General features: G+C 38.2%; 1 protein-coding gene across 3 annotated transcripts in view; it reads left to right on the top strand.

The window, feature by feature from the left end:
- The window catches only part of PPP1R21 (protein phosphatase 1 regulatory subunit 21), a 61335-nt gene that overhangs the window by 21306 nt on the left and 18936 nt on the right, over positions 1 to 21093 (top strand). For all 3 annotated transcript variants that reach the window (XM_032411014.1, XM_032411016.1, XM_032411015.1), the window contains exons 8-15: positions 752 to 804; positions 1297 to 1446; positions 4797 to 4898; positions 4991 to 5079; positions 7471 to 7607; positions 12626 to 12718; positions 16957 to 17084; positions 19350 to 19502. In XM_032411014.1, coding sequence (XP_032266905.1) covers positions 752 to 804; positions 1297 to 1446; positions 4797 to 4898; positions 4991 to 5079; positions 7471 to 7607; positions 12626 to 12718; positions 16957 to 17084; positions 19350 to 19502 — 905 coding nt within the window. The remainder of the gene's footprint in view (positions 1 to 751; positions 805 to 1296; positions 1447 to 4796; positions 4899 to 4990; positions 5080 to 7470; positions 7608 to 12625; positions 12719 to 16956; positions 17085 to 19349; positions 19503 to 21093) is intronic.

The following is a 21093-nucleotide window of genomic DNA, read 5'->3' as shown; positions in this document are numbered from 1 at the left end:
TCCGACTGAGGACCAGGCAGAGGAGGGGAGGTTTGAGTGGCTGAAGGGGTGTGCAGAGATTAATAGAGATGGAGGAGGGAACTGAAGTGTGAGGCCAGGTGTCGGGAAGCTATTAGAGGTTGGGGATGGAGTCTGGGGTAGAAAGGAGGACTGTGAGAAAATAAGGAAGCCAACCCAGAAGAGTTAGGATCGAGTCATTGGGATCAGCAGTGGCAGGCATTGGTAGGCTGTCAAATATCGTAGTGTCATGAAAACCGTGGTATTTTTGGATGATTGGTATGGCAGCTGTGTGCGGGGTTATTTTAGAAGGGAGCATGACTGAACATGGCAAGATCGTCATGGGCCTTTCTAAGTAATCTTGATAGGCCTCAAGTTTTTTGAAATGATTTCTTAGAAATAGAAAGTCGGGGTTTGTTTGTTTATCCTAAAGTTAAAAAAATTTGGGGGCCCCTGGCTGGCTCAGTGGGTAGAGCATGTGACTCTTGCTCTCTGGGCTGTGAGTTCAAGCCCCACGTTGGGCATGGAGCCTACTTAAAAAAAATAAAAAATAAAAAATTGGAAGTATTACTTTATCTGAGAAACAACTGATTCTATATAAATTCCACTATTCTCTTATACTATGATTGTGGCTTTGATCATTTAAAATTTTTACGTAAAGCTGATTTTGCTGCAGAGCATTCATTATTTTTCAGTTATGCTGTTTTCTTGTAAACGTAAAATGACTTAATATGCATCCATTTTTGTTTTGTAGAATATAGTCAGTATAACGCTCTGAACGTTCCACTCCACAATAGGAGACATCAGGTAATGATGATGTTTTTATTTTCAGCAATGTGTATGTCAAACTTTCCAGAAACAAGAATTTATTGTTTGGGCCTCTGTTTAATGCACTCAACTGTTGTGTTTAACTTTGGCTTTACTTTCTCATACATTTTTTAAAAAAATTGCATAACTTGCTATTTATTTAATTCATAAGTAATACAGATTTTTGCTCTCATCTGATACCATTAGAACTGAATTATGGGATGCACTTACTTTGTGAGCCATACCTTTCTTCTAGGTTGGTGGGCCTCGCACTTACACAGTCTAGGTTAAGTGAAGGAGGTCTGTTTGCCAAAACTGGTGGCTTTCTCATTTACTTAGATGGGAATATTAAAATCCAAGTGGGAGCAAATGAATTTAAAGTCAGGATTAGTTATACTAGAATTTAAATGTTTTCTCTAAAAGCAGACTTTAACTAAAGTTGCCTGAGAATAGTAATTGGATAGTTGACTTTCTATACTTTTCATTTAAAAGCTGAAGATGCGGGACATTGCTGGGCAGGCCCTGGCTTTTGTTCAAGATCTGGTGACGGCTCTTCTGAACTTTCACACCTATACAGAACAGAGGATTCAGATTTTTCCTATTGATTCTGCCATTGACACTATATCTCCGTTGAATCAGAAGGTAAATTTAACTCAGGATACCTGTTCTTTGCCCAGAACAAGTAGGAAGACATGTTCTTTCTTTTCGGACCACTACGGTGCATCAGCCAAGTGCTGTGGGGGACATGGAAGAAAACTAGAATTCACAGTCTTCAACCTTAAGATAAAATGTGGCAAACATGGACATTCTTAAGAAATTAAATACGGGGAAAGTGTGGGTGGTGAGGCCAGTAAGGGATGTGAGGTCATCAAGGAGGGGAGATTGCTGTTGCTGGTAGTGTTTGGGAACTTTGAAAAATGAGCAAGATTTGAAGAAGAGAGAAATAGGACAGGTGTTTTTTCATCCAGAAGAGGGCAAGACCTGAGCAAAGTCACTCAGTAGGAAGGCATAAGGAAGTGAGTGGAGGAAGGGGGAATGGGGAGGGAGCAGGGAGCAAACTGTTTTGGCAAGAGTGTGAAGTCTTCGAAGTGGAGGAATGAGAGGTCAGATTGCAAAGGAAAAAACATGGCTCCAGACTCTGGAAAGCCCCTGGGGTCAGGCCAAAGCCCCAACTCCCTTGCTTTGTATGTAGGATGGGGGCCTTTTGTAGTTTTTTGACCAGGGTGTGACATAATGAAAAGTGCCATTTTATTGTTGGAAAAGTCAATTTGCTGGCATTTTTCTCTCTCCCTGTTTGTACTCACTGAATAACTTTCGTCACTGGGTATGTTTAAAAGCAAAAAAAAAAAAAAAATGTGTGTGGTAGAGTTGACCTTTCCTGCTGGGGTATGGAGTGGGAGTGAAACTGCTTCTCTGGTTGAGCTTTGGGGCATTTTCAGGGTGTGTGAAGTTTAAATAAGGAATAAGAAGAGGGTTGACTGTCATTCCCTTCAGTCCATGTGCTTTTTTGGGGCCTGGCAAATTTTGCTCCTTTCTTTCCTTTTTTCTCCCCAGCTTGTTCTAAAAAAGGATTTAAAGTAGCTTGCAAGACCACATTGAACTGAAAAGAAAAAAATAATGAGTGTATTAGTTCTGTATTGCCGTGTAATAGATTATACCAAAACGTAATCGTTTAAAACAACAGACATTTATTATCTCACACAATTTCTGTGGGTCAAGAATTCAGGAGAAAAGTATCATGATCTTTCATAAGCTTATAGTCAAGAGTCGGCTGAGGCTGCATTCATTTAAAGACTTGACCCGGGTGGGGCATCTGCTTCCCAGGTGGCTCACTCACACGGCTGGTCAGTTGGCTGGAAGCCTTGGTTTCTCATTGAGGACACTTCTCTATAGGGCTGCTGGAGTGTCCTCAAGACATAGCGGTTAACTTCCCCTAGAACGAGTGATCCAGGAGAGCAGAGTGGAAGCCACAATGCCTATTATGACTTAGCCTGGGTACTGAGTACCATCCCTGCTACCATCTTATATTGGCCACACAGACCAGCCCTGAAACAGTGTGCAAGGGTACTCCACAAAGCCAAGAACAGCCAAGGCAGGGGTCATTGGGGCCATCTTGCAGGCTGGCTCCCACAGGGAAGAAATTGAGGGATCTTGCTGTCAATGTGTGCTCTAAGTGCCCCATAATGTGGCATTCTGAAACAGTTCTACCACTCTTCCTACTTAGCTGATTCTTCTTCCCAGCTTGTTTGTGAGTATCATGCAGTGTTTCCAGGGTTTGACTAGTGTTTATGTCCATGTATCCTGTAAGTACCTTGTAGTATAGCAAAAGCTATACTCTGGAGTCAGACTACTGGGGTCCAACCACTTTCTGTGTCCCCTTGGGCAATTTATTTAACCTCTCTGTGCTTCAGTTCCTGATATTTAGAATGGAGGTTAGAGTACATACCTCACAGGTATATATGTTTGAGGATTAAGTAGATAATACATGTGAAGTTCTAATAGTGCCTGGCAGGCACATAGTAAGGACTCAGTAAAGGTTAGTTCTTATTATCATTATACCTTACACATAGGAAGCCCTCAGGAAGTGCTTGATTTTCATCAGTTTTGATCAGACTCCACGAATCTATTAAAGTTCATAAACAATTAAACTTTGGGCCTTTGAAATGCTTTTTAATTTCACTGTGGGAAAAAGCTTTCAGATGACTTGGGTAGGGAAAAGAGTACTGCAGCGTTTTAATGTAAAAGTTATATTTTCTTTTATACTTCCTATAATATCAAAAAATATATTTTACTCAATACTTTGTCCCTTTTTTGGAGTTTTATTTTAGCTTGTTGCCACATTATGCCCACACAGTGAGAATCAAATATGTTAATCTTATCTGAAACACTTCATCACTTTGAAGAATTCATGTATTTCTTAATATTTTACCTTTGGCCTATGAAAGGTTCTATGTGGTTTTTCTAATAAGTCTTATTATTGAATAAGTCTGTATTATTCTGAGAGTCAGAAACCACTGTTAAAAGATGACCAGAATGTTTAGACTTGTTCATAGAATCATAAAGTAGCATTTATGATTGAAGCCGAGAGAGATCAAGTGAGTTGCCTAGGGCCAAATATCTATAGTTTATAGTATGGCCAGTTGAATCACATTTCTGCATAATGAGATATTACATTTCTATACTGAGAAATCAAAATTTGAGCCATTATACAGTACTTTGATAATTGAGATATTTCATAAGTGAAAATTAACTTTTTGCTTCTAAATTGTCTAAACACCTATAGGATTTTTTTTTTTCTGAATTTATTCTTCATACTGAATTAGTTCTTTATAAATACTAAGGTATCGGTGAAAGTTATAAAAGTTTTTTACATCCTCATTTTGGTGATACTTATATTCCTGGAATTTGTTAACCCTGAACATTGTACACAGTAAAAATAAGAAGCTGTCCTCAATAGACTTGTTTTTTTTAAATGAGGCACATAACATAAAAATCTTTCATAGTTTTTATTTTCTTCTTTCTTTCTTTTTCTTTCTTTTTCTTTTCTTCCTTTCTTTCTTTCTTTCTTTCTCTTTCTTTCTTTCTTTCTTTTTCTTCCTTCCTTCCTTCCTTCCTTTCCTTTCCTTTCCTTTCTTTCCTTTCTTTTCTTTCTTTTTTTTTTTTTTTTTAAACTGAGACCTCTCTAGAGAAGCCGGTGTTTGGGGAAGGCCTGTTGGTGCGGGTTGTAATGCAGTGTCCTCTCTGAGTGTCCTCTTCGTTGTTAATGATGTCACCCCTCTTCAAGTTCCTCCTTTTGGAATGAGATGGGGACTTGGGGATTGTATTTGGAACTATTAGAGGTGATCATCTCTGTTTTGTAAAAGCCAGACTTTTTTCCTAGAAAAAGTTTCCAGAAGAATTTAGGTTTATAACTCAGTGAGTCCATTTACAAATCTGTTGATCCTTGTTATTTTCCAGTGATGTAACTCACAGTTCTTTCCCTCCTAATGTAGTTCTCACAATACCTTCATGAAAATGCATCCTACGTCCGCCCTCTTGAGGAAGGAATGCTTCATTTATTTGAAAGTATTACTGAGGATACTGTGACTGTCCTGGTAATTTTCTTCTATGTTTTACAAATTCTGGAAGTGGAAGCTCCTCTTTGTCAAATAACACTATTAACCATGAAATTATTTTTCTTTTCCAGGAGACAACTGTGAAATTGAAAACTTTCTCAGAGCATTTAACCTCTTACATATGTTTTCTAAGGAAGATTCTTCCTTATCAGTTAAAAAGGTACTTACCCTTGAGGCCAAGGAGCTTGGGGAGTTGTGGGGTGTCCCCTGACCTGTGCTGGACTTGAACTAGCGACATGTGACCCTTGTGAGCTGCCTGATCTTTCCGCACCACAACCAATTTGGACTTCTATGAAAAAGGAAAATAATGGCTTGAGCAGCATAAACTTACATTTAAGAAAATTGAATTGTAGTGCACCAGTTAGGGTTTTTTGAGTAGTTCTATAGCGTGGTTACTGCTATAACCACATAATGCTGTGAGTCAGTATTTTCAGTGATTGAATCACACATTTATTGAAAGAAATCTTTCAGTTTTATCCTTTTTGCTGTAAACATTTAGATGGAGGTTATAGTAATTAGCTTCTACACTTGGATCTATAATCATTAGGTTTCTTTGAAGTGGTATTTTCTTGTTTTTATTGTTGGTGGTTTATTTAAGTTATAAACTAAAACCTTTATCTGCCCCAGCCCTCATAGAAGATATCATTTAGTAACCTTAAATATTCTTTGTTATGTATTTCTGGATGGGAAAGAGAAAATAATCCATATAACTGGAAATTTGATCATTGGTTTTATGTTTTGATACTTTTGGCCTAAAATTACCATGACCCTTAATTCATCTAAATCTTTTCATCCTAAGATTTAGCCTTAAAAAAAAAAATCAAAGAATAATACAACTGGAACATAAGAGAAATAAGAACATGTATGTATTATAATATATTACAAGATAAGGTTTAGAAAATATGTAGATGAGTAACTTATAGATATTGAAAATATGCAAGTAATTATGGTTCAAAAATCCTTATAAAACTAAAGTAGTAGGTTTTATCTTTTCAAAAATGTAAACTTTCATTATTTAAAAAATTTAATATGTGTTAAAAGCCATTTTATTTCCTAATTCTAACCAGACAAGGTATTTCAGTAACCAAATTTTCTGATTTGTGGATATGACAGAATTTTAGGAATCAGGGAATTAGGACTTAAACTAATAATTATGAATTATAGTTTCATTCAGATTCTTACATCTTATGGTTGTTCAATGTAAAGATTTTTGAAAATTGACTCTAGAAGTTTAAATAACACTAAATTGAATATATTTTATTGATTTGGCTTATGTTTAAGAGAACTCTATTTGAGAACCATTGCAAAGGAAGCATTTACTACTTGAAACGGTTATGCATTTTTATTTTACCTTAATTTATTTTTTCACTATTAAGTTTTTAGAAACATTGGGTAAGTCTTGACCTTAGATTCCTATGCTTGGAATGTTTTATCCCCTACCTCATTATGTATTTATGTTTTTAGGCAACTTGTTATCACTGGTTTAAAAACCACTTTAATTGACAAGATGACATGTTTTTTAGTAATAAATGGGCTTAGTATTGAATGAAGCTGTCTGGTACAAAGTAGAGAAAGAGAAGGAAAGGGATATGATTATCATTTCTGTGTTAATAATTTTCTTGGCTTTATATAAAAAGCATTTTGCTTGATTACTGGCACATTTTTAATAAACACTGTTGAGAGTCTATGTGTTTTTTTTAACCGTATAATTGTTTTCCCAAGTAACCATTTAAAATAGAAAATGATACAATGTATTATATGAATGTTAGCCATTGATTTTTAGATTTGTGTATATAGATTTTTTTTTCAATCTGTTTGGCTTTTACAAAGACATATAGGTTTCTTTACGAATTCAATGTATGAAATATTTTTCTCCGCAAAAATAGTTTTTTTTGTATTTTTTTGTTTTTTCCTTTCTTTTTTTTTAAAAGCAAGCTCTATGGGGCGCTTGGGTGGCTCAGTCAGTTAAGCGTCTGCCTTCTGCTTGGGTCATGATCCCGAGACCCTGGGATCGAGCCCCGCATCGGGCTCCCTGCTTGGTGGGGAGCCTGCCTCTCCCTCTGCCTCTGCCTCGCGCTCCCCCTGCTTGTGCTCTCTCTCTGTGTCCAATAAATAAATAAAATCTTAAAAAAAAAATAATTAAGCTCTATGCCCAGTGTGGGGCTTGAACTCATGACCCTGAGATCAAGAGTGCTATGCTCTATTGACTGAGCCAGCCAGGCAGTGCTCCTCAAAATTTTCTTTTCCACTCCAAGTATTTTTAAGAGAAATAATTTTGTGCTGCTCTTAGGATGGAAAGACAATGGGCATCTGCTTTTTTTGTTTGTTTGTTTTTTGTTTTTTTCTGTTTAGTCCTCTGTTAGTCGTTTGCAGCAAACAGGCGTGTGTATTGTGGTCTAGAAAATGGAACCTTATAAATGAGATCAGTTTTTTTTTTTTTTCCCTTGGAAAATTTCTCTTTGGTTATAGTTGTTGGAGAATTCAGATGATTTATTACAGCTATTTGAAAATCGTTAGGATGCTCACTTTTGAAAAATCTGCTCATTCCTAGTTTAGAAGAAGAATGTGGATCTTCTCTTTGCACATCTGCATTGAGAGCCAGGAATCTAGAGCTGTCTCAGGACATGAAAAAGATGACAGCTGTGTTTGAGAAGCTGCAGACTTACATCGGTCTTCTCGCCTTGCCAAGTAAGTTTCTTGGTTGCTCATGGATCAGCTTGAAGAACTTAAGAGTATAAGAAGCTGGAGAAAGCAGATGTTTAGCTTGTTTGAATAGGAAGAGTATAGGAATCTGGAGTCAGAAAAACTTGAATTCAAATCCTCCAGCCCCTTACACATTTATGATCTTGGGCAAATCACTTTACTTCTCTGTACCTGTTTTCCCATTTATAAAATGGAGGTAAAGTGATTATTAAGTTAAATTAAGAATGTATAATATTAGGCATTGAAGACATGCATTAAATATTAATTTCCTTTCTCTCCATCTTCTTTTTTAAATGGAGAGGGGCAAAGCATAAGAATTTGTAACAACTTTCCAACAAGTAGCATAGGGGAGGGAGGTTTGGAAGGAAAAATGTCATTTGTTTCCCTTTGGTCTAACTCGAAGAGAGTATTTCCAGGTAATTGAATGGATCTCAGTTTAAATGATGTTTTGAGAATGCTGTGATTTTTCGGGTACTGTGATTTGTTTTTTTTGTAACAGCTTTAATGCGATATAATTTATATACCATATAATCTACCCATTTACAGTATAATGTTCAGTGGTTTTTAGTATATTCACAGGTATGTGCACCATCACACATCAAAGTTAATTTTAAAATATTTTCATCACCTTAAGAAGAAATCCTGTATACTTTAGCTATCATCTCATTCCCCTGTTCCATGCCTCCCTGGCACTAAGCAAGTACTGATGTACTTTCTGTCTATAGATTTGCCTATTCTGAACATTTTGTATAAATGGAATCATATATTATGTAGTCTTTTGTGACTGCTTTTTTTCACTCAGCATAATGTTCTCAAGATTCATCCATTCCTTTTTATTGCAGAATAATATCCCATTACATATCCCACCACATTTTATTTACCCATTAGTTGATGGACAGTTTGTGTTGTTTCCACCTTTTGGCTATTATGAATAATGATGCTATAGATATTTGTGAACAAGTGTTTGAGTGGGCATAGCCTTCATTTCTCTTGGGTGTATACCTAGGGGTGGAATTGCTGGGTCATATGGTAACTATGTTTAACTGTTGGCAGAACTGCCATACTCTTTGCTAAGGTGGCTTCCAACCAGCAGAGTATGAGCGTTCTGATTTCTCCACATCCTCACCAGCACTTGTTATTATCTGACTTTTTGATTTTAGCCATCCTAGTGTTATCATCTGACTTTCTGAAGTGGTATATCATTGCAGTTTTGATTTGTATTTGCCTGATGTCTAATGATGTCAAGCATCTTTTCATGTCCTTATTGGCCATTTGTATATCTTCTTTGGAAATAGGTTCATTCAGATCCTTTCTCTATTTTTCAGTTTGGTTGTCTTTTTATTATTGAGTTTTAAGTGTTCTTTATACATTCTAGATCAAATCCCTTTTTGGATATGTGATTGACAATATTTTCTTAAATTTTGTGGGTTATCTTTTCACTTTTTTGATGGTATCTGTTGAAGCACGAAAGTTTTTTATTTTGATGAAGTCCAATTTATCTTTATTTTATTGCTCGTGCTTTTGGTATCATATCTAAGAATCTGTTGTCAAATGTGAGGTCATAAAAATTATCCCCTATGTTTTCTTCTAAGAGTTTTATAGTTTTAGCTCTTAGTTGTCTTTGATCCATTCTGAGTTAATTTTTGTATCTGGTGTGAGGTAAGGCTCCAACTTCCTTTTTTGCATGTGTTTATCCAGTTGTCTCAGCACCATTTATTGAAAAGACTTCTTTTGCTATTGAATGGCCTTGGCACACTTGTTAAGAATCAGTTGATCATATATGAGGAATTCTTAATCTCAGGAAACAAACTGAGGGTTGCTGGAGTGGGGGGTGGGGTGGGAGGGATGGGGTGACTGGGTGATAGACACTGGGGAGGGTATGTGTTCTGGTAAGCGCTGTGAATTGTGCAAGACTGTTGAATCTCAGATCTGTACCTCTGAAACAAATAATGCAATATATGTTAAGAAAGAAAAAAAGAAGAAGAAGAATGTAGCAGGAGGGGAAGAATGAAGGGGGGGAAATCGAAGGGGGAGAAGAACCATGAGAGACGATGGACTCTGAAAAACAAACTGAGGGTTCTAGAGGGGAGGGGGGTGGGAGGATGGGTTAGCCTGGTGATGGGTATTGAGGAGGGCACGTTCTGCATGGAGCACTGGGTGTTATGCACAAACAATGAATCATGGAACACTATATCTAAAACTAATGATGTAATGTATGGGGATTAACATAACAATAAAAAAATTAAAAAAAAAAGAATCAGTTGATCATAGATGTATGGATTTATTTCTAGACTCTCAGATTTATTCCAGTGATCTATGTATCTATCCTGTGCCAATACTATACTGTCTTGATGACTGTTGTTTTGTAGTTAGTTTTGAGATCAGGAAGTGAGAGTTCTCCTACTTTGTTCTTCATTTTCAAGATTGTTTGGCCGTTCTTGTTCTCTCACAATTCCATATGAATTTTAGAATCAGCTGGTTAGTTTCTACAAAGAAGTCAGCTGGGATTCTGATAGGGATTGTATTGAATCTGTAGATCAGTTTGGGGAGTTTTGTGGGTTGAACTGTGTCTCCCTAAAAGATATGTGAAATTCTACCCCAGCACCGATGTATGTAACTTTATTTGGAAATAGGATCTCTGCAGATGTAGTCAAGATAAGATGGGGTTCTACTAGTTTAGGGAGAGCCCTGTCAGTCCAATGACTGCCATCCTTGTAAGGAGAGATTTGGAGACAGAGACACAAGAGAGACTCAGGGAGGCCATATGAAGACAGAGGCAAGGATTGGAATTAATCCTGCCACAAGCCAAGGAACGTGTGGGGCCAACAGAAGCTGGGAGAGGCAGAGGAAGTGTGGCCCTGTCGGCACTTGGCTTCCAGAACTGTGAGAGAACTATCTTCTGTTGTTTTAAACCACCCCCTTTGTGGTACTTTGTTACAGCAGGCCTGGCAAACTAATGTGGGAGTATTGCCATCTTAATGATGTTAAAGTTTTCTGGCTCATGAACATGGTGTATTTTTCCATCTAGGTAGACCTTGTTTAATTTTATTTTGTAGTTTTTCGGAGTAAGCACCCTGATGTTGTTTCTCAGGGGGTTCAGCCTTGGGCATGCACACAGTTGCCCTGGGGTGACAGTGGTTTTGTCAGGGCCCTTTCCCTGTTTTGTTTCTTGATCTTACCAAGGATAAGCTCCACTGATTGCTGGCTGACTGCCATCTTGTTTTTAACAATGCCTTTGGGGCATAAATTGCTCCACAGATGACCCCCTTGAATTTGGGCTTCTTTATGGGTATAGTTTTTGAGATCAGTGTTTGAGGTTTGTTATGACCCCAGGAGGGCTCTTCTTAGCTGTTTTTCTTCCCCGCTCTGGTCAACCAGCCAGCCTACAGTTTAACTTATATCTTTTATGAATCTACCAATTTCCTGTTAACTGCTTTCACCACAAGCTCCATTATTTTTGAGAGTGCCTTTAGACTTGAACTTCTCCATACTCTGTTGAGAATGAAATTAATTCCTTTGGGAACAGATTCAGAGTTTTCTGTTTTAAGGCCTGTGCCTCCCTTGGACTAAATCTCTGAGCCATGGTTCTGGTCCTGGAGATGGGGACAGTGATGCACTTCTCAGAGTAACACTCTTGCTTTAGTGGCTGAGCGCTGGGGGAGGAGGCAGGGGGTTGGGGGGTGGAGGGGTAGGGCCACAGCCTCCGGTCTCCTTGGCTTGCCTTTTTCAGTGTGAGCTGGGGCAAGGCTATGTATGGAGAACCCCAGTGTACTCAGTGGTACTGTGCTCAGGGTAGAACTTCCATCCCCTGAGTTGGGGCTGGGTGGGAGAACTCCCACCTCTTAGTCATACTCACCCCGAACTTAGCTTTAGCAACAGGTAGGTGGGGACAAGGGTGAAATGCAACCCTCCAGCTGGCAGTTAGAGGAGAATTATATTCTTGGCCTCACCAGTCTGGAGTGGGATTTGTAGCTCACTGAGCTGGTGAGGGGAGGGTGGGAATGGGTCTTTGTTCAAATACCACAGATTCTGGCTGTTCTTACTGAGTTGTTAAAGATTTTTTTCTCTTTTTCCACCCTTTGTTTTTAAAAGATTTTCTTGAGTAAATGTTTCTTCATTTGCTGTATGCACTTAGGATCATTTCCAGAGTCTTATTAAATGGTTGTTTTTTGTTTGTTTGTTTTTATTAACATATAATGTATTATTTGTTTCAGGGGTATAGGTCTGTGATTCATCAGTCTTACACAATTCACAGCACTCACCATAGCACGTACCCTCCCTAGTGTCCATCACCCAGCCACCCCATCCCTCCAGCCCCCCTCCACTATAGTTTTCAGGGGCACCCGGTGGCTCATTCGGTTAAGCGTCTGCCTTCGGTTCTGGTCATGATCTCAGGGTCCTGGGATCAAACCCTATGTCGGGCTCTCTGCTCAGCGGGAGTCTGCTTCTTCCTGCACACTCCCCCACTTCTCCGCCCCTCTCATATTCTTTTTCTCTCTCTCTCAAATAAAGAAAATCTTTAAAAAATAAAATAAAATAATTTTCACCAGTTTTTTGGGGGGAGTGGATCTGTGGAGCTGCTCATGCTGTCATGTCAGAAGTGGAACTCTGAATAATGGTGTTTTTAGTGAGGTTCAACAAATAATGTGTTGGGAAAGAAGAAATTGAGAAATATGTTCTGTAATAACAAGGTGGAAATTCACGAACTTTTATTTCAAAAAGAATCATAAAATATGTAATCCTACCTAACAATTTAATTTTGATTCTTAACCATTAAAAATGTTTGTGGTTGTGGATCATGCAGATCAGTTGGATATGTCTATATTTATCACTGTTATATCTGAATGTGTCTGCAAAGATGTCAGGAGCCATAATTTCCAGCATATCACAGGCAGAATTTATTCTCTCTCTTCCCAAAAGTGGAGGAAGAAGGTGGGCTGTCAGCTTTTCAGGCGAAGAAGTCTTCTGGGGAAATGCTTAGGCTGGTGATTTTGGTTTCCTAGGTACAGAGCCAGATGGACTCCTTCGGACAAACTACGGTTCTGTCTTAACAAACGTTGGTGCTGCTCTGCATGGATTTCATGATGTCATGAAAGGTGAGGCTTGAAAAGGACATAAAGAAGCTGAAAACCTTCATCTTACTTTCTCAGATCTGCCCGAATGAGATTTAAACAAATACTGCCAAGGCTAATAGACCTCAGAGAAAGGCTTAGTAGCATTTGGCTTCTGTTGAAGTGCACAGCTCACTGCCGTCTGCTTTTTCCATCTGCTTCATTTCTGAAGGTAAACAAAGTGCTGAGGAGAAACCCTTGTGCACAGTACTTTAGCCAGAAATGCACTGCACTGATTTAAGGCAGGTGTGTGCATTTTATCAAGTCAGGCATGCTATTCAGAGGCGTTTAGCAAAATACTTCGCACTTGTTAGAGCCCAAGCATGAAGGAATTGAGGAAACCAGGGTTTAAAGTTCCAAGAAAGAATGTACTAACTTTCCACTCTTGTGCATTTTTATGTTTAAAGTGCCCATTTTAAGTCCTGTTTTGTTCAGGGGAACCTTGAGAAGTGCAGGTCTGGTTTTAAACTCTGGTCAGTGTTTAATTGCTATGGACTAAGAATATAGTCAGTTGAAGGACATTTCATATGCTTCTTAGCTAACTGTGAGTCTGAGTTGACTTTTTAATCTATAGGTCTGCATGGCTTCTAGGTTTTTTTTTTCTCTTCCTTTCTTTTCCTTTTGAAGGCACTTGGGGCAGGGGAAGGAGGAAAGGGCAGAAGCAGTTATCAGAAATAGCCCAGATTAATAATAGCCTAGATTATTCGTTGTGGTGTGGAGGTAACAATTAGGGACCAGTTACTAGTTTCACAGGAAATAATTTTAAAAACTAACGAGTGTTGGAAAGCATGTACAAGATGTGTATATTCAGGCCCTTCTGTAGATTGGCATGTAACCTATGGCACTGGGAATCATTCGTAGTTAGTGCCAGTAGTCTCACCTAGCACCACCTTACCGTTCAGTGTGGAGAATGGGCCTTTTTGTGGCTTTTCTTCAATAATAAGGAATTTAAAAAATTGTTGTACTTCTGGAGCTAGCCCTGGCTGCAGGAATCACAGCTTGAATAGACAGTGTTGGTGGCAGGTGACAATAGTTAGCCCCAAACCAGCAGAACTAGTCTGGTGTGTGGAGAACCCAAGGGCCTGGTGCCTATTTCCCATGCAGCTTTTGGTTTGGGGAGTTCAGATCTAGCTGTGGTCCTTTCTTCCAGAACTTTAGTTAACCTAGAACTGGGCCATTGAAACCATAGGTAGCTCTGTCGCCACATTTTTTTTTTTTTTGGTTTTATTTTCTAAATTTTGCTATGCCGACATAATTTCTTCTTGCTAGTGGTTTCTCTTGCATTCCTCTAAAGAAGGGGCTAGAGCGGTGGAGGGTAGCTGTCCAATGAGAAGGGTCTTAAACCTTCCTTTACATTAAAAAAAATCTTGATTTTATTTCTATTTTAATTTATCTACAATTTTATACAGATGCTTTTTTTTAAGATTTTTTTTTTTTTTTAAGTAATCTCTATACCCAACATAGGGCTCAAACCTACAACCCTGAGATCAAGAGTCGCACACTCCACCACCTGAGCCAACTAGGCACCCCCATACAGATGCTTTTATTCATACATTACATAAGATTAAGAAGACACCAAGCCGTCCAAATCAAAGAATGTTACTGTTGTTATTTGAGGCATGAGCTGATGGAACTTATGGGAGGATCAGTCACCGTCCCCTCCCCCCAGCACCCTTAGTGCCTCCACTAGTTTCTGTCCTTGCAAATATAATGTAAAGAGAGAATATTGGGAAACATGAAGGGTGATTGGCAAGATTATGGGGTCCTGTTGCTAGGTTTACAGTTCAAATTTGTCTTCTTACCTAGCTTGGAAGACTGCTGTGTATCTCTCAGGGAGACTCAGTGAATATCAACTGGCATTAACAGAAGAAGCTTTGTGTTTCAGAGAACTCTCAAACCTCTTCCCTTGCTACTTTGCCCTGAATAATTGCTTGATCTGAGCTAGGAGGCAGGCAGGCAGGTGTCAGTGTAAAAAGAGAGCTAGAGATTTATAAACATGTCAATCTTACATGGATTTAAAATCGGAATGAATTAATCTTTTAACAAGGGAATTCTGAGAATTGTTGATTTTTAATCTCAGGTCTAAAGCAGATAGACCATAGGAAACATAAAAAGAAATCTCGGGGTGCCTGGGTGGCTCAGTCGGTTAAGCATCTGCCTTCGACTCAGGTCATGATCCCAGGGTCCTGGGATGGAGCCCCACATCAGGCTCCTTGCTCAGCGGGGAGCCTGCTTCTCCCTCTGTCTGCTGCTCCCCCTGCTTGTGCTCTCTCTCTCCGTCAACTGAATAAATAAAAACTTAAAAAAAAAAAAAACAAAAAAGAAAAAGAAGTCTCTGGCATAGGTCACATGGTTTCTTTGTTCTTGGATTTAAAATTTAATGTCAAGGAACACCCTAAATAATTGAAATCTTTGGACTCAATAAAGAGTGAACAGTTGGATCAGGAGAATTCTTAGTCAAACTACAGTGGCGCTGTTTCAGTGGGAACCATGTCAGCGTTCAAAGTACTGTATGACTTTCCTAAGTATCTCAGTCATCTACCAGTCACCTAAGATTACCTGCCAGCCAAGTTGTATTAAGATTTGTGCACTTCCAGTAAAATGGTGACTACAACTTTCTGTGGTGTTTAGAAAGAAAATGTCTCTGTTAGGGGCTAGCAGTTCAGTATATAAAAATGTTCAGTGGGGCGCCTGGGTGGTTCAGCCGGTGAAGCGGATGACTCTTGATTTCGGCTCAGCTTATAATCTCAGGGTCCTGGGATCAAGGCCCTCGTTGAGCTCCGTGCTCAGCGGGGAGTCTGCTTGAGTATTCTCTCCCTGTCGCCTGCTCTCCCTCTCTCTCTCTAAAATAAATAATCTTAAAAAAAAAATGTTCAGTGTTCCAATTGAATTTTTATTCAGTTGGATATCGTAGGAATATATAGAGGATAATCATTTATTTTTAAAAGTATAAACATAATAGTAATGTACCAGTTAGCTGGCTCCTTTGCTGTGACAGGTGTACCATAGTAATGTAAGGTGTTAACGGTAGGGAACGCTGGCTAAAGGGTATACAGGAAGTCTCTGTCACTTCTCTGTGAATCTAAAACTATCTTAAATTACAGTTTACAAATTTATGTCTATTAAATATATAAATAGAACAATTCCCCAGTTTAAAAATTTTAGTAAAAATAATTCTATTCATAAAACAGTGATTTTTGTGTTAACATATCATGATCATATCAGGTTAAATCTCAAATGCCATTTCTTTCTAACTAGTCTTATTTCTTTTTAATTATCCAGTCAGAAATCAGCTAGATTCCTTGATTCTGAATAAATGCAATTCTCGGCATACACACCTGTTATAAAAATTTTCATATTTTGTGATTTATTTTTAGCTTTGTTGATAATGATAATTCATGCTGTTGTACCTGAAGTATTCTAAAAAATTCAGAGGAGAATGAATTGTGAACACTTTATTATTTAAAAATACCATTACCCTTCCTCGTAAATCAGTGTTGTCTTACGAATTCTCCCATTATCCTTATTTTTGGGACAAAATCATTCTTTCTCAGAGACCCAGAAAACGCCAAGCTTAGTTGTTTGGCCAGTTTCACCTACTGCAATTTCTTTTAACGCTTTTATGTCTAAGTCTGTGTCCTGTGCTTTGCTAGCCGCAGGCTTTGTTGTACTACTCTGGGACTGGGGGCGGTGGCCCGGGCAGCCAGCCACGGGAGCATTCAGTCCTGGTTTGGCTGTGCAGACCCTTGTCGGTGTCAGTGTCAGGGTGTGTGCCAGCAACCTGGCTGCGGGCCAGTAAGGATTGGGGGCATTGTGCCTCTGTGGGTCGTTCTGTTCCCGCCTCACAGTTAGCTTATAGGAGGACTAGATAAATTCTCATCTGTGCCTGCCCAGACTATGAAAACAGCGTTATTAACTGGCAAATAACTGCTCAGGGTCATTTACCCAGCCCTAGAAGAAGGGCAAACACTCAGATGAGGGATAATCAGAGCCACAGGCTGGTGGCTGTAATAGAGACACAGACCCTCACTTGTCTCTAGTCTTTCCACATGGATTTGTGACCTAGTTGATATTCAGGACAATCCTGATAGAGTTGGGACCTTTTTTTGTTGTTGTTCAAATTTACTGTGTAAGTCTCTAAGAGTAGATATGAGAAGTTAATGGGCTGGTTGTGTGCAACTTGTATATGGATAGTAAGAGTTTTCATTTGATTGCTTTTATAGATATTTCTAAACATTACAATCAGAAAGCTACAATAGAGCATGAACTTCCAACAGCAACACAGAAGCTCATTACGACTAATGACTGTATCCTGTCATCAGTAGCAGCATTAACAAATGGAGCAGGAAAGGTAAGTTTTCTCGGTTTATAGTGACATGAACTTTAATTCTTAAGTAAGCTCCTTTAAAAGGATTTTTGGAATATCAGACTTTTTTGTAAAATAAAGTTGTCTCCCTTTTCCTTCTCCCTACACAATATTTAAAGCAATATGGGAGTGACTGTTACTAGCATTTGTAATGAGTCGCTTGCTCACAGTTTAGTTTTTAGGGAGATATTTGATGATCAGTGTACATCTTTGTGCATATCAAATGTCTGCTTTATAGAAATTGGGAACTTCTATAAAAAGAAAAAAGAACCAATAAAACCTTTGTTAATATTTTGGGGTTTTTTCTCTCCTAGTTTTTTGTCACAGTGCTGCTTCTGTGATTTTATTTCCTAACAAGTGCTTTTAAGGTGACTTCAACATGTGTCTTTTCATTGAACCATTAATATTAGATAATGATTATTTGGCTCATTAAGCACTTAATTATTATTATAAACTGACCAAAATGCACTTTCTCTAAAAATTCTCTCTTGGATATTCTGATTTCAGCAATTGTCACATTCTCAGTACAGCTTTGCTGATTCAGATTTCTCTGAGAACTACCCATATATGTGTAACTGGAAGGACTGTATTCAGAGCTGTCTTAGCCCATTTATTTCAGTTGATGCATCCTAATTTCTCAAGGAAATTTCTCTGTCTGTGTTTATATACCATTATTTTTCTGACAGGTTGCCTCTTATAGAAACATATTTTTTCAGGTAATTAAGTTAATCAGAAGTGATCACAGATCATTTTATATATTCAGTGACACTTTGCTAGAGCTTGGGGCCATCATTAAAAGGTGTTCTCTTTAGGTTCTGTCAGCTCACAGGTCTGTGCCTACAGGGTTCTCCAGCAAGAAGACCATCCCTATTGCCCCCTTTTGAACACTTGCATCTACAGGCATGCTGTAGCTTTCTGAAGATAATTCTAACTTTGATTCAATTACAAAAAATTCTGGAAAAAGAGAACATTGGCATTTTAGAGGAGTCTCTGCATTTTTCAACTTTTATGAAAACTCTGAAATATTAAATACCTGGATCCTTCACAGCTAATTTTAGATTTGCTTTACCTGAAACTTTAAAATGTTGTCTCAAGGACAGGTCTACGATCTTCATTCTGAATTTTTTGTAAATGGTTTTTTAACTGAAATAAATATCTGAACTAATGTTAGTTGGTGGCAGCTTAATACTTAGCTAATGTGATTCGATCAAACTAAATTTTATAGTTTGTAATTTTTAGAAGCCCAGTGAGAAAATGTAATATATGCCTATTGAAGAACATTTAGAAAATGTAGAAATATTAGAAAGAGGAAAGAAAATAAACCTCACCGTATCCTGCAGTGACCCAAACGCAAACCGTCCATGTCGTTTACAAGGAATATAAGACTCAGGATTTTTAGAATCCTTTATTTTCTTGAATACTACCTAGTATAGAATTTCTTTTGATACAGTAAAATGATGAAAAATAAAACCTTTCAGACCATTAGTGATTGATTCATTACTTACTTTTTGAGCAGTTTCTCAAAAAGTAAGCAAAGTTTCTTGCCAAGGTGTAGGATATTTTGTTCTATAAGTCACTTCTTATTTATCAAAACAGGGTATTCTTTAATGTAGCCAACACTTTTTAATTTTTCCGGCTAATAACCTTCTCAGACATTTTTATTTATATCACCATTTCATACAGCACTGTAGATTCAAAGTCATGGTTCAGTCATGGATCTTCATGGCTGCTTACACAGATTTAACTCATGTTAAATCTGTTAATGACAGGGTCTACTAAATTGCTAGTCTTTATTATATGTGTAATTCACAAATGAAGTTTAAATAGAGTGAACATATTCCAAGATGCCGTGTCATGTCTCATGTTGGAATTTGAAGCATTCAAAGTTAAAATACAAATAGAATGTATAAATCCAAACATGGATATTTTGAGAGTAGTGGCAGAAATTAATGAGGTAAATAGCTCATGGACATCGTCTACAGAATAAACCAGAATTAGTCTTGGTTTTCAGGAAGAAAAGAAATTGTTTACCTTAAGACCTATCAGAAGTCTGGTCTCAATCTTTCTACTGGTATTGTCTTTTTATTACAAATCATTGCCCTAGGAATAAATAAATGTGGGCTTTGGGGCAGGTGTTGAAATTTCATTTCCATACTCAGCACCTTTAGCTCTGGTCCGAAAACTATTAGGTATATATGTTAGATATATTATTGGAAAACAAAATCTGTCTTCTTGTCACACTTGATTTAGATCGCATCTTTCTTCAGCAACAACGTGGACTACTTCATTGCTTCTCTGAGCTACGGGCCTAAAGCAGCGAGTGACTTCATTAGTCCTCGTTCAGCTGAATGCATGCTGCAGTACAAGAAAAAAGCTGCTGCCTACATGAAGGCTCTGAGAAAGGTTTGTGAGCTGCTGTTGAATTTACAACAGAGGAAAATCAGGCATCATTCCAGAGAATGGCGAGAGTTTGCACAGTTCATATCGTTTAGATTTTACACAACTGGGGGCACGGGTGGTTGGTGGGTACTGGGGGAGGTCTTCGGGAAGGAGAAGGTGACAGAGACCCAAACCTCAATTAACATGTGATCTGTACATAGGCCATGTTGGACTCATGTCCCCAAGTGCCTGGTAGGAGTGTCTAGAATGAGGCAGCCAGGCAGCCAGTAAGTATCCAACTTCAGAAATCTCAGAGTTGTAGAAACAAAAAAATGGAAATACATGTATAATTCTTTCCCGAATATAAGAAAACAAGGTTATTGCAAAAAGAAATCAGAAGGCACCTGATGTGATGAACACTAGGTGTTTTATGCAACTGATAAATTATTGAACACTACACCTGAAACTACTGATGTGCTGTGTGTTGGCTAATTGAATGTAAATAAATAAATAAATAAAAGAAATCAGAAGATAAAGCAGTACATGAAGAAGAAAATTATAATTGCACCGAATCCCACCACCCAGAGGTAGCTACCATTAACTTTTATTAGAGTATATCTGTATCCAGAAAAACTGTAGTACATGTGTGCTGCACATGCACAAGGAAACACACGTCTATGTTATAAAAAGCAAAGTGTATCTGAATACATACAGTTTTACTTATTTATTTATTTAAAAAATTTTCTTTATTTGAGGAGAGAGAGAGAGTGCACGAGCAGGGGGCAGGGCCAGAGGGGGAAGGAGAGGGAGAAGCAGGCTCCCCGCTGAGCAGGGAGCATGATATGGGACTCGATCCCAGGACCCTGGGATCATGGCCTGAGCCAAAGGCAGACCCTTAACCAGTTGAGCCACCCGGCTGCCCCCATACGCTGTTTTAGAATCTGTTTTTTTCCTCATAGTGAATTGGAGATATAAAAATTGTGATTTTTATATATCAAATAATATATGTCTGTAAATATAAATTGTTATAGTATTTCATTCTGTAAATATGTCGTAATTTAACCAGTCCATTGCTTGTAGATATTTAGGTTGTGTTCTATTTTTCACTGTTACATGCAGAGCTACAGTAGATATACTTGGACCTGCAACTTTGTGCATTTGTTTTTTACCTTTTCCCCTTATTTTTAATTTTTTTAATTTTTTTTATTTTTTTTTTAAAGATTTCATTTATTTATTTGAGAGAGAGAATGAGATAGAGAGAGAGCATGAGAGGGGGGAGGGTCAGAGGGAGAAGCAGACTCCCTGCTGAGCAGGGAGCCCGATGCGGGGCTTGATCCCAGGACCCCGGGATCATGACCTGAGCCAAAGGCAGTCGCCCAACCAACCGAGCCACCCAGGCGCCCCCCCTTATTTTTTAAAACTTCTGGTTACACATAATGTATAATAAACACATTCTTATATTACATTACAGGTAAAGTACAGTCCTTAATTTCACTTTCTTTCCAGAGGTGACTATAGTAGTTAGTTTGATGTGTAACCTTCCAAAATCTTGGAGCATTTACATGCATCTATATAAACTTATAGACAATATACAATAAATAGAATTTTCTTTCTT

Source organism: Phoca vitulina, unplaced genomic scaffold (genome assembly GCF_004348235.1).
Source record: "Phoca vitulina isolate PV1807 unplaced genomic scaffold, GSC_HSeal_1.0 scaffold12, whole genome shotgun sequence".
In the NCBI taxonomy this organism is placed as follows: domain Eukaryota; kingdom Metazoa; phylum Chordata; class Mammalia; order Carnivora; family Phocidae; genus Phoca; species Phoca vitulina.
Note: the sequence above shows the minus strand (reverse complement) of the source record. Positions and strands in the feature narration are given on the sequence as shown.